The sequence below is a fragment of the Eretmochelys imbricata genome, chromosome 4 (genome assembly GCF_965152235.1).
Source record: "Eretmochelys imbricata isolate rEreImb1 chromosome 4, rEreImb1.hap1, whole genome shotgun sequence".
NCBI lineage: Eukaryota > Metazoa > Chordata > Testudines > Cheloniidae > Eretmochelys > Eretmochelys imbricata.
The window spans coordinates 42,140,319-42,152,978 of record NC_135575.1 but is presented as its reverse complement, the minus strand read 5'-3'; the positions used below and the strand labels follow the sequence as shown (position 1 = coordinate 42,152,978).

General features: G+C 39.5%; 1 protein-coding gene across 1 annotated transcript in view; it reads right to left on the bottom strand.

The window, feature by feature from the left end:
* USP53 (ubiquitin specific peptidase 53) overlaps positions 1-12,660 on the bottom strand; it is a 64,166-nt gene that overhangs the window by 29,289 nt on the left and 22,217 nt on the right. Inside the window, exons 3-7 of the mRNA XM_077815171.1 lie at positions 12,296-12,388; positions 9,237-9,371; positions 4,096-4,209; positions 3,929-4,011; positions 370-475 (exon numbers count right to left, since the gene is read on the bottom strand). Coding sequence (XP_077671297.1) covers positions 370-475; positions 3,929-4,011; positions 4,096-4,209; positions 9,237-9,371; positions 12,296-12,388 — 531 coding nt within the window. The remainder of the gene's footprint in view (positions 1-369; positions 476-3,928; positions 4,012-4,095; positions 4,210-9,236; positions 9,372-12,295; positions 12,389-12,660) is intronic.

Here is a 12,660-nt window from a genome sequence, read left to right as displayed (position 1 = left end):
TACCACTACCAAAAACCAGCCTAAAGGAAACTGCATTTAGTCAGCATTTATCATTCAGGTTCATCAAGTACAGCCACGTAAGTAAGTGAAGAGCTTCAACTAACAAAACATGGACTTAAGTACCTCATTTTCACAATGGCCATTTGTGTGTCAACAATTTTGTATGTGCAAACCCTCATACACAGATGATAGCTGCATGCATAGGTAAGTACTGAAACTGTCGCTCAAAGAGTAGATGCAAGCGTTTGCATGTTTAAAGTTGAGCTGCACTCAAATGCAGTTCAAAATATTACTGAATCTGAATCCTAGGAAATTATTTCCTGTGTCTAAACCACAGAAATGTAAGAATTGTTTATTCTGTTTACTTACAGGGCACTTCCTGAAGTCATCAGTAGTATTTGCTGCCTGTAGCAATTCTGCAAACATTTCTGGCTTGAGACGCTCATGCCTTTCCATCATTCTGTCAACTTCATTGCTGTAAACATGAAATAAAAACACATTTCATTAGAAATCATTCACCTTAATAGTAAACAGATTTAAACTACCTCAGTAATGCTTCAAAAATTTAGTGTGGCAATGTATACCTAAGAATTAATGCAATTATTTGCCAATATTTTTTCTTTAGTGAATTTATTTCTCCTGAAATTGTAGATTAATCAGCCCCGAAGCCCTCTGTCAAGATAGGAGGATTATAATGTGGACTGCAGACAAGCACACGTTTCCCTACAATTGCACTGCAGTGTGTCTTAAACCTGACCTGATTATGTTTCAAGTGAGAGGGTAGTCCACTAGGAACTATGCCATAAAATTAGTTGATCTTAGTAAAGAGTCTGCTGAACAGCAGAATTTTTGTATGGAATAAGTTAACTTTAACCTCTTACTGAAATAATCAGCTTGAAAAAGTTTACAATTGATGGAAGCAAGAGGTGACTCATTAGAGGTTAATTCTAATGTATAGTAATTGTTTTCAACCATAGGAATAGAAATACTGGGTCAGACCAAATGTCATCTGACAGTGGCCAATGCCAGGTGCTTCAGAGGGAATAAACAGAACAGGTACTCATCAAGTGTTCCATACCCTGTCACCCATTCCCAGCTTCTAGCAAACAGAGGCTAGGGACACCATCCCTGCCCATCCTGGCTAATAAATTCATGGAGGATAGGTCCACCAATGGCTTATCTAGTTCTTTTTTGAACCCTGTTATAATCTTGGCCTTCACAACATCCTCTGGCAAGGAGTTCCACAGATTGACTGTGTTGTGTGAAAAAATACTTCCTTTTGTTTGTTTTAAACTGCTGCCTATTAATTTCATTTGGTGACCTCTAGTTTGTTTTATGAGGAGTAAAAAAACTTCCTTATTTACTTTTTCCACACCGGTCATGATTTTATAGACCTCTATCATATCTATCCAAGCTGAAACGTCCCAGTCTTATTAATCTCTCCTCATATGGCAGCCATTCCATACCCCCAATCATTTTTGTTGCCCTTTTCCGAACCTTTTCCAATTCCAATATATCTTTGAGATGGGGCGACCACATCTGCAATCAATATTAAAGATGAATTCATATAGAATTTATATAGAGGCAATATATTTTCTGTCTTATTATCTATCCCTTTCTTAATGACTCCCAAAATTCTGTGTTCGCTTTTTTGATTGCCACTGTGGGAACACCGCTATTTACCTCTCTCCATTCTGAAAACTGACCATTTATTTCTAACCCTTTGTTTCTTATCTTTTAACCAGTTACCAATCCATAAGAGGACCTTCCCTCTTATCCAATGACTGCTTACTTTGGTTAAGAGCCTTTGGTCAGGGACCCTGTCAAAGGCTTTCTGAAAATCTAAATACACTATATCCACTGGGTCCCCCTTGTCCACATGCTTGTTGACCCCCCCTCAAAGAATTCTAGTAGATTGGTGAGGCATGAGTTCCCTTTACAAAAACCATGTTGACTCTTCCCCAACAAATTATGTTCATCTATGTGTCTGACAATTTTGTTCTTTATTATAGTTTCAACCATTTGCCTGGTACTTAAGTCAGGCTTACTGGCCTGTAATTGCTGGGGTCACCTCTGGAGCCCTTTATAAAAATTGGTGTCACGTAAACTATCCTCCAGTCATTTGATACAGAAGCTGATTTAAATGATAGGCTACAAACTACAGTTAGTAGTCCTGCAATTTCACATTTGAGTTCTTTCAGATCTCTTGAGTGCATACCATCTGGTCCTTGTGACTTATTACTGTTTAGTTTATCAATTTGTTCCAAAATCTCATCTAATGACACCTCAATCTGGGACAGTTCCTCAGATGTGTTACCTAAAAAGAATGGCTCAGGTTTGTGACTCTCCCTCACATCCTCAACCATGAAGACCGATGCAAAGAATTCATTTACTTTCTCTGCAATGCCCTTATCGTCCTTGAATGCTCTTTTGATCATCCCCACTGGTTGTTTAGCAGGCTTCCTGCTTCTGATGTACTCAAAAAAATGTTTTGTTATTACTTTGAGTCTTTGGCTACCTGTTCTTCAAATTCTTTTTTGGCCTTCCTAGTTATAGTTTTACTCTTCATTTGTCAGAGAGAGTTTATGCTTCTTTCTGTTTTCCTCACTAGGATTTAAACTTCCACTTTTTGAAGGATGCCTTCAAAAACCATGAAAGGAAGATAAAATCCTCAGGCAGGGAGTTTGCCCATCAGTTTTCATCTCACTTCCATACAAGAGTTCCCAGTACACCAAGAGAACATTTTAAAAAAATATTATGTGCCCTTCTCTATGCTGTTTTATGGATATATAAAGAAGACCTGAAGAGTTTATTTCCAGTGTTTGTGGAGGGATTTCTTATATTATAAAAACCTCCACATGACCCTCTCTATATAAACAGCTCCACTTTCAGGTAACGCACAAAGTTCACAAAACACACAGACACACTGGAGATACTCCTGCAAAACCAGAGGAGACCGGACCTGATGACATTAGATTAAAAAAACCTCTCATACCTCAAGGAAAAGCAACAACAAAAATTAAGAATCCTTTGCATGTCACCTTTAACTATTTTAGGAATATTCAAGAGTTTTTCTAATAAGAGAAAATTTAAGACAAGCATTTGAATTGGCATGCAAACCATAAAAAAAAAATCACAATTTAATTTAAGATTCCACCATCTTTCTTGTCACCTGGGCTCATAACTTTGTCATTTTTCACTCTTTTCTTTCACACTACTAAATCCTGTTACTTTTCCAATCTATAACTTCTCAAAAATCCATCATTTCCTCTCCATTATCACAACTAAAACCTTGTCTGGTCACTGCTCATTTCACTCTTCAACTACTGAAACATATTTCTCTCATGCCACCTTCCTGCCTTTTACCCCAGCATATATCCATATTACTGCCAGTAGTAGACCAGCTTGTCTGCTGTTCCAAGAAATATACAGAAGTGTTTATACAAATATAAATAAGGAATCTGAAAAAGATACAGTAGTGGGCAGTAGGGGAGAGGGATTTTTTGCATTACTACTCGTATTTTAGTGACCATAAATTTTCCATCCTTCTCAGAAGGCTAGCTCCAGTAGGTGTTTGATCCTCCTGCAGCAGTCAATGACACAGGTGAAATAAGCACTGCATGAAGTATTTTTTTATTACTTCAAATTAAAGAGCAGTCAATTTAGAGCACTTCCTTGTTCAGTGACAGGTTAAACAGAAGGGAAAGCTAGTTTTGCACCATATCCTTGATTCTGAATACCTCGATCAAGTCCTCTCCACCCTCTTATTTACTATTTAAATTTTTTTTTGGATCATTTATCATATGTCAATTTCAGCAAAGAAAAAACATACAAAATATGAACATTTATAGGACTAATTTGCATGGAATTTTGAATTTTGCAGGGGAGGGAGGAGTTGGACAGGGGAATGAGGAGAAAAGGAACTTACCACAGGGCTGTTGTAGAAATGTAGCGCACAAATTCTGTAAAAGGCAAGGGATCTGATGATGCCCCACAACTTCGGCATACACACTACAAGTAAACAGGATGTTTTTATTTTCACAAATTCATAAAATTGGAAATAAAACAGATAAAGTTGTAACACAAAGATCTTACCTGTTCATATAGTGTCATAGCAAACTTCTGATGAGTGATGCAGGATTTAGAAGTGCACATGTCTGTTTCACAGCTTGGCACAACGTGGAAATGAATTCTCTCAAGTATATTTTCCTAAATGAAATGACGACGTTGTAAATAGCTGGATTTTTATCTTTTATCAATTCACTTTCTGTGAACATTACCAGTAGTGTATTATTCCGGCCACTGCTCCTGTTAGCTCCAGCAAATTTACCTCCTAAATGTTGGCAGGCAATTTGCATTGATCACTATCCTGGTTCATGACAGCCTATACCCAATCAAAGTTTCTAGCATTAAGAAAACAGAACTGCAAAATAAAATTAGTGTTACCTGAGTGGCCTTCCAGACTTTGGTCTCCTTTGTAAAAAGTCAATTTATAAGCTGGGACCAAAGTTTTCCTTTCTGCAAGAAGTACCTTAAGGGTATGCCTACACTGCAACATAAGCCCGGGCTCAGACTCAGGCTTGAGCCCAAACCTCCATTCCATCTACACACAAATTGCTCAGACTCAGCTCAAGAGTCCTAGGGCCCTGCAGAGGTGGTAGGTCTGAGCCAGAGTCAAGCTGGGATCCAGGATTCAAACTCTATTGCTATGCAGTGTAGATGAAGCCCCCTCGACTGGGGTCCCAGAAGTCCACCAAAAGTGTCCCACAATCATAGAAATGTAGGACTGGAAGGGACCTTGAGAAATCATCAAGTCAGCTGTGACAAGGACCAAGTAAACCTAGACCACCCTGATTGGTGTTTGTCCAACTTGTTCTTAAAAGTGTTGAACAATGGGGACTCCATCTCTATCCCTGGAAGCCTATTCCAGAGCTTAACTACCCTTATACTGTAGTTAGAAAACTTTTCCTAATAGCTAATCTAAATCTCCCTTGCTGCAGATTAAGCCCATGACTTCCTGTCCTACCTTCAGTGGACATGGAAAACAACTGATCACCATCCCCTTTATAATCCCTTGGGCCAACTGCCTTTGTCTTCTCTATCCCAAGAATTTCCAATTGACTCCAGAGAAATGAAAGCAACCCCCTACTAGTGTAGTTCACCAGTTTGGTGAATCTGCATTTAAACCATTGTCACCTACTCGGTAGTTGAAGCAAGGCTCAATGGCATAATCATCATGGATCAGTGAGAAATACAAAGATGGAACAGAGACGCAATGACAGATGATAGCTGATGTCTATGAATGCAAAGAAGTTTCTTGTCTCCACCACTGCTATGACAGTCCAGATAGTCTTGTGAGAAAGAAAGGAGTTAATCTAGGTCAGATCTAAAAACTAAGCTCAGAACCCTCTGGACAGCTTCAGTACCACAAACAGCAGAGTACGTTTCTATGTGGTTCCAGTAGGGTTCCCCCCCTCCACGGTCACCATAGTGTCTGAGCACAAAGTGTTTCTGCTCCTGGACTTGCACTACTATTTTCATGTACAGGGAATGGGTACAAAGCCTTGCCTACAGCCTCAGTCTTTTCTGGGCAGAAGGAGATGGGTGAATAGATTAATTTGCAAGTTTTTAGGAGAGAAGCCAAGTCCACAAAGTTTCCTGATCACACCACACAGGGAATCCAGTGTCTCTTGGATGTGTACCAGTGCTGCTAGAAGAATTCACACCTGCCACCCAAGATAGGAAAGGGGAGATTTAACACTATCATCATCTAGCTTGGCACACTATACTGGCTTACTTTTGTTTCTGGGAGCCTTTGTTTGGATCTTTGGAAGAGAAACTTATAACAGGATCTCTTGGGAAGTCAATAGGGACCAGCAAAAGCCTGGTGAGGGAAGGAGCAAGAGGTAGATTTCTTCAGTTCCAGAGGCCAGTTCTCAGTATGAATGCGCCACAGAGCTCCTTCCTATGTTCAGAACCAGAGTTCTTTTGCCAGCAATATTACTTTGAGCAAGGAGGAAGCCAGAGCACTAGACTTTCAACTCTTCCATAGAGCATTTCCAGGTCTTTAACCTCAACACCCTTCTTTGCTCTTGAATCAGGGAAGGGACTTCTCTTCAAGAAAACATTCAGCGTCTTCCATCCACTGTCTCAAAGTCCTTGAATGAACTGCCCTCCATCAGAGTAAAGACGGGAATACCTGGCAGGCACACCCAGTACAAAGCCCCTTGTAGCGCTTCCCTCAGGATGATGACCGCTCCTAACAGTGCTCGGCGGGGGGGTGGGGGGAAGAGACTTAAATGATACCCTGTGATGCAGACACTTCAAGCAGAGGAAAATACAGAGCTCTCCCCTCCATCCTGTAAACAGAGTAAAAGAGGGAAAAAATATGATGCGAGGCCACTCTGACCCCACTACACACTTCTCCAGGTCTCTGCCTCAGTTCTAGCTCCTCCCATGCTGGATGAGGCCATGCATTCAAAGGGACGGGGTCATGTTTCTTGGGGTTTCCCTGGCTTCTCACGGCAGGGTGAAGGTCCCACACAGCAGGTAACAAATACCTCAACCACAGATGTTTTTAATACCAGGTATGCCTTGCTGAAAAGTGTTGTTGCTTCATAGTGATGCTCTTTTCCAGTAAGGAGCTGCAGCTAATCAGCTGCAAAGTATCTAGAACAGAGGTGGGCAAACTACGGTCCAAGGGCCACATTCGGCCCATGGGACTGTCCTGCCTGGCCCTTGAGCTCCCGGCCAGGGAGGCCAGCCTCCGGTTCCTCCCCTGCTGTCTCCCCTCCCCCACAGCCACGCCGCCGTGCGAGCGGCGCAGCTTGTGTCCTCCCACCCACCTCCCAGGCTTTCCAATAAGCCAGTACTGCTGCTGTGAGCAGCATGGTAAGGTGGCGGGGAGCAGGGGGGTAGATAAGGGGCAGGAGGTCCCAGGGGGCAGTCAGGGGACGGGGAGCAGGGGGCAGTTGGATGGGCGGTTAGGATGGGGCGGGGCAGTTGGGACAGGGAGCAGGGGGGTTGGATTGGTTTGGGGCAGTCAGGGTATGGGGAACTGGGGGGTTGGATAGGCATGGGAGTCCCGGGGGGCCTGTCAGGGGGTGGAGGTGTGGATAGGGGTCGGGGCAGTCAGGGGACGGGGGGGAGGGTTTGGATGGGTCACGGGTTCTGAGGGGGCGCAGTCAGCGGGCGGGAAGTGGGAGAGGGCGGACAGGGGTGGGGTCCAGGCTGCAGAGGCCCTCCATAAAGTTTTACAGTTTGGCCCTTGGGCCAAAAAGTTTGCCCATCTCGATCTAAAAACTGAGGATACACCACAAACTGCAGCAAGAAGGGTCAGTGCTAGGTCGGCACAAGTTGTCAAACAGCTAGCGGGTGGAGCTAATCAAGCTAGAAGAACCAAGAGGAACAGTGGCCCAGTTGCAGACTGGGAGTGCTCCTTGCAGAAAATTAATCTAATTATAGTAGGCTATAACATGAATCAAAATGAAATACTATTAAGCTTGATATCAATCTTGTTAATCGATACAAACAGCACCTCAGTAACCAATTACTGTAATTAGTTACTAGATCACTTCCATGCAATCAGGTATCAAATCGGTGCATTACAAACAAGAAAGTTTTTCTAAGCAATCTTTTCATTGCTTTTCAGAGTATGAGAAACAGGGCCAAGTCCTCAGAATTCAATGGAGATGTGCCAATTTACACCAGTAAAGAACTTGGCTCACGTTGTTTCAAAATGTCTTGTCCCAGTTTCATTATGAAATATGAAGGAGAGTAGTAATAACTTAAATGAAGCAAGCAGTAATTTTTTATAAAGCTGCTCTGAAAATCTTAACCATATTGGGACAGACGGAATGTTTACTTAACAGTCATGTAGCACTACATGGACACAAGGTGATTTATGTTCACTAAGGAGCTTACAATCTAGATCAATTTACAAAAAAAGGAGAGAAAGTGAGTCAGCCATCCCAAATTTGTGCATGGAAAACAAGAGTTGAAATACAATAAAGATACAAGTCATTCATTGAGTCTACAAGCCATTAGAAACAATTTGAAGCTACTGGTACAATAGTGTGCCCCATCAGGGATGACAGGATCTGTATGAAAATTTAAGACTCTCTCTACATTAACATTTTTTCAGGGATCTCCCACCAATGCAATGAGCAACTTTAGACGACAGCATGGTAAAAAAAGTCTATCTTTGTCTACATTAGCATTCCCACCATTGGTTCTAGTACCACTCTGGTGCTAAACAATAGGAGGATTTCAGATAAGATTTGCCTACATGAGCATTTAAGACAGACATATAACCTCATACCTCAAATCTATGATCAGCAGGCACCATTTCATGTTATATAATATTTGAAGCAATTACCTTTTGTGGACAACCCTCACATTAAATGAGCTAAACACCAGGCAACTGACTAGTCTACATGTCCAGCGAAATATTTCTTAGATGTGTGAGCTATGTTTTAGTACATGAAATACAAACAGAAATGGCTATGTCACACTTATTTAATCTAATGAAAATGTGAGTTTCTTTCACTGTGTTAAGCACATCTCATTGATCAAGAGTATACTGTATTTCATTAAAATAGCAACTCAGTTGGGTAATCTGAAGAGCACAGTTCAAGTCTTAGAACTGCTGACTGGGTTCAATGCTCTTTCTGTACTGAACAGCTTATTTCGAAAATTTTTGTACAAGATGGTACTTTCAACTGGAGAGGAGAAAAAATCACTGGTAAATGCATAATATCCACTTGGTAAAAATAATCAAACACTGTGTTGTACAAGGGCCTTAATAAATAAATATAATAAATCCTTCAGGACCTATTCCACTACTCTGCAAGAAGAAAAGGAGTACTTGTGGCACCTTAGAGACTAACCAATTTATTTGAGCATGAGCTTTCGTGAGCTACAGCTCACTTCATCAGATGCATACCGTGGAAACTGCAGCAGACTTTATATATACACAGAGAATATGAAACAATACCTCCTCCCACCCCACTGTCCTGCTGGTAATAGCTTATCTAAAGTAATCTTCAGGTTTGGCCATTTCCAGCACAAATCCAGGTTTTCTCACCGACTAACACGGCTGTTACTCTGATACTCTGCAAGAGTAAACTGTCAGAGTTTAATGCAAGGAGCCAATTTGGCAACGTACCAAAACAAAACACAAAAAAACCCCAAGAAAAACTCTTAAGAAACAAATTAACACCATTGTAAATACTTACAAAGCATTCCGCTGCATCATCCATTAAGCCAAGCTGAAAACGCTGTTCATCTTTAAAGCTTTCAGCCAAGGCATGCCTCATATTATCTGATGGTAGTGCCTTTTCTCGACTGTGTTGAAACTGTGCAAATATTGTCTGGAAGTAAGTGAAATGATTGATAATTTCACTGACATTTCTTTTTCATATTATATCAGCACAGGCCAACAATTCATAAATAAATGTTACTGCTGAAAGGAAATTATGCCACTGCATTTAATACAAAATTCTGTTTAAGTAAAAAATCCCATTAGCTTTCTTTACCTATCCAATATTAAATGGATATAAAAACATACAATGTAGTAATTGTACATTTTGAAATTGATCGATCGTTTCCTTCCAAATCAATCTCATTTCTGTGTTTTTGCTGAGATGTGGTCTATTATACACTTTACTCTGACTAAGCTGAGCCATATCATTATAGAGCAGGCAAGCAGATTTTACACTTGGCCTATTAAAATCATAAAAATGTATAGAACTGATTAATACTTATTCACGGCTTTTATACTGTCCATATTTATAAGCTTACTTTATATCTTAGTCACTAAAATAGTTAGCAAGCCATGTGTTATCTATCAGTTTAGCTTTACAGCTGGTGTGCATTCCACATGGATGAAATGTTAGAGTAACCTGAGCATTATTTAATGAATGACTGATTTTGTAAAAATAATGTAAATAGGTAGATTATAAAGATACACCTCTCTCTAAAATGGTAAAGAAATATGCAAAATACTTGTTTAGAAATTATACACTTCCCCTGTTAGGGATGGCTACGATCAGCACCCCATTTGTTTTGTTTTTTTAACAAGAAGTTTGTATAGGGATACTGAAAAATACTATAATTATGTCAGTTAACTGCAGAACCAGTGAAAGTTATAAGAAGCTGGGTCAGCTGACGCTAGAGTTAAGTATACTGTGGGTGCGTGCTTGAAATAACTATGGAACAGACTTATTGAAGGTTACATAAAGACTAAATAACTTTAGCCCAGCAGAGGTATTTGTATGTACTGGTCTAGTTATTCAAAGCTAAAAAATTGAGGGGACATGAAGTTAAGCAGTTGAAATAATTTGAGACATTAAACAACAGGCAAAAACTAAGGTGGTAGGTGAAATCCATTTCTAGGAATTAGTTTTAGGTTTCAAATTCTTAGTCTTATAAGGAAAGTCATATCAACTCTAAATTCTCCACTTCTTTGGATGCTCTGTCCAACAGATCTTCAGATACAACAGTTAAGCTAGTCTCGGATGTTCATGAAAAAAGGTGATGCTACAAACCATATTCCAGTTAATATCAAAATGGCAGTACAATATTTAACTTCTCCCCTGCCCCCCAAAACACCAGTTACGATGTTATTACTTTGATAAAAATTACAAGCAAGGCCTCCAGAAAATGGAGGTTAACATTTATAAAATCAAACATTCAGTTCACTTTGATTTGTAAATATTTATCATGTGCCACCTCTCTGCTCTGCCCGCTGGTTCAGTTTTTGGATCCATCAGAGTATTAAAATTAAGAATCTTGAGATCCTGTATGAGAACAGGATTTTTAATAATTTAAATGCCTTGCCACTTCCAAGAAACACAAGCAGTAGGCAAGGTTGTATAGATAGTCACACTCATGAACCAAAACAAAGATTTTTAGGTCTACCTTCAAGCCTTTACAAAAGAACAACTGAATAAATTCTGAACAGAAGAAATACAGAAAACCTTTGGGAATTTCTCCCCAAACCCCCACATGTAGGACAAAGTGTTCTTCCTATTCTCTTATTTTTACCCCTCCCATTTTGTTTTATTTTAACCACCCTCTATACCTCGAAATCCAAATCTTGTTGCCTGATTTCCTTTCAACTCCCTTTCATTCAGTCTTCACTTGCACCATTCTAGTCCAGTTGTGCTGCACAGCATGTAATACTACTTGTTCAGAGGCACTTTGAAACCCACACAGCCCAAAGGAAATGCAGCTGACAACCAAGCTGTTCTGCTCCTTATCTGTGTGCTGTACACACACCTCGGACCACAAATTCAGGCAGTACAACAGATAGATGTACTCCCAAAAAGCAGGGCTGTACTTACATACAAAGTAAATGTACCACAGGCAGAAAAGTATCTCTTCATTGAACGTATTTTTCCCCATATTCCATGTTGTATCAGCTACTCTTAAGTTCTACATATCACTACCCATTCCACATGATCATATTAGAATCTCAAAGATGTGTTTACTGTGGAATTTCAGTTAGCCAAGAACACACACAGGAATAAAAATCCACGCAAAGCGTGTGAGGTTTCCCCTTACCCCCTTAATCTTACTTATTTGGCTATTTCCCCCAATGTTAAACATAGGCAATCAAATACTACAATAAAGAAGGCAGCATAAAAAACATGGACTAGAACAGAACATTTGTTTATGAACTTCAAGGAAATTTTGATGCAGTTTTAGATGTAAATGTGTCAGACAATAGTTGAAATATTTAGATTTGATGCTGATGTACAAACATGTAGCACTTACGAGCTTTATTTTAATTATCCAGTAACTACGATAACTGCTCACTGCTTTCAAACGGGGAAAAATAACCCAAATACACTTAAAGTCGATTATGCAGTTACAAACGTCTTAGAACTTATAAAACAGGGTTACCTTTTGATAAGATATGGTCAACACACTTAAAACACAAGATTCCAAAATGGCAAACTGTATCATGCTAATTATTAACTTTCAAACAGTTTAAGTCATCTATACAAGGGACAAAGTTGGAATTCACATTTTGTTTAAAATATAAATGTGCCTCTGCTACATAGATGTGAACAAAATTTTGAAACATTGGCTGCAATTTACATACACCTAGAGATTAAATCCTCATTAGTAAGGTCTCTCTCCACAGCAGACTGAACACGTGTACCAATGGTTAGTGTCTGAAAAGTACTACTTTATTCTGATGAAAATTAGTCTCCCCATTTCATGAAATAGATAGGAAAACTGGAAGTACAATTTGATTTAACTTCCATTTGAAATATTCAGTATTTACCTTTAAAGCACAAAATATGCAAGCATCTCCCTGACAGATATGTCCAGTTAGGCCTCTTAAACTCCGTCGGAATATGTCAAGCTGCCATAAAACCTACAAGAAAAATAAAGTGGAACAGAAAATAAGGATCCTAGTCCAAGAACTTCTTACCTAAAAATGTAAGATTCATTTAACCATATTTATTAGACTATTTTTTTTAACTTTATGTGGCATGTACAATATTAGCATAATAATTACTACAAGAAATAAAAATAGATGCTAAAATGAATAAAGTACATTTGAAAAAGTCAGAGTACAGAATACTTTTATAGGTGGGAGGAAGGGGAAAGGGACAGAAAAAACAACACACTCCTCCTTATAAAAGG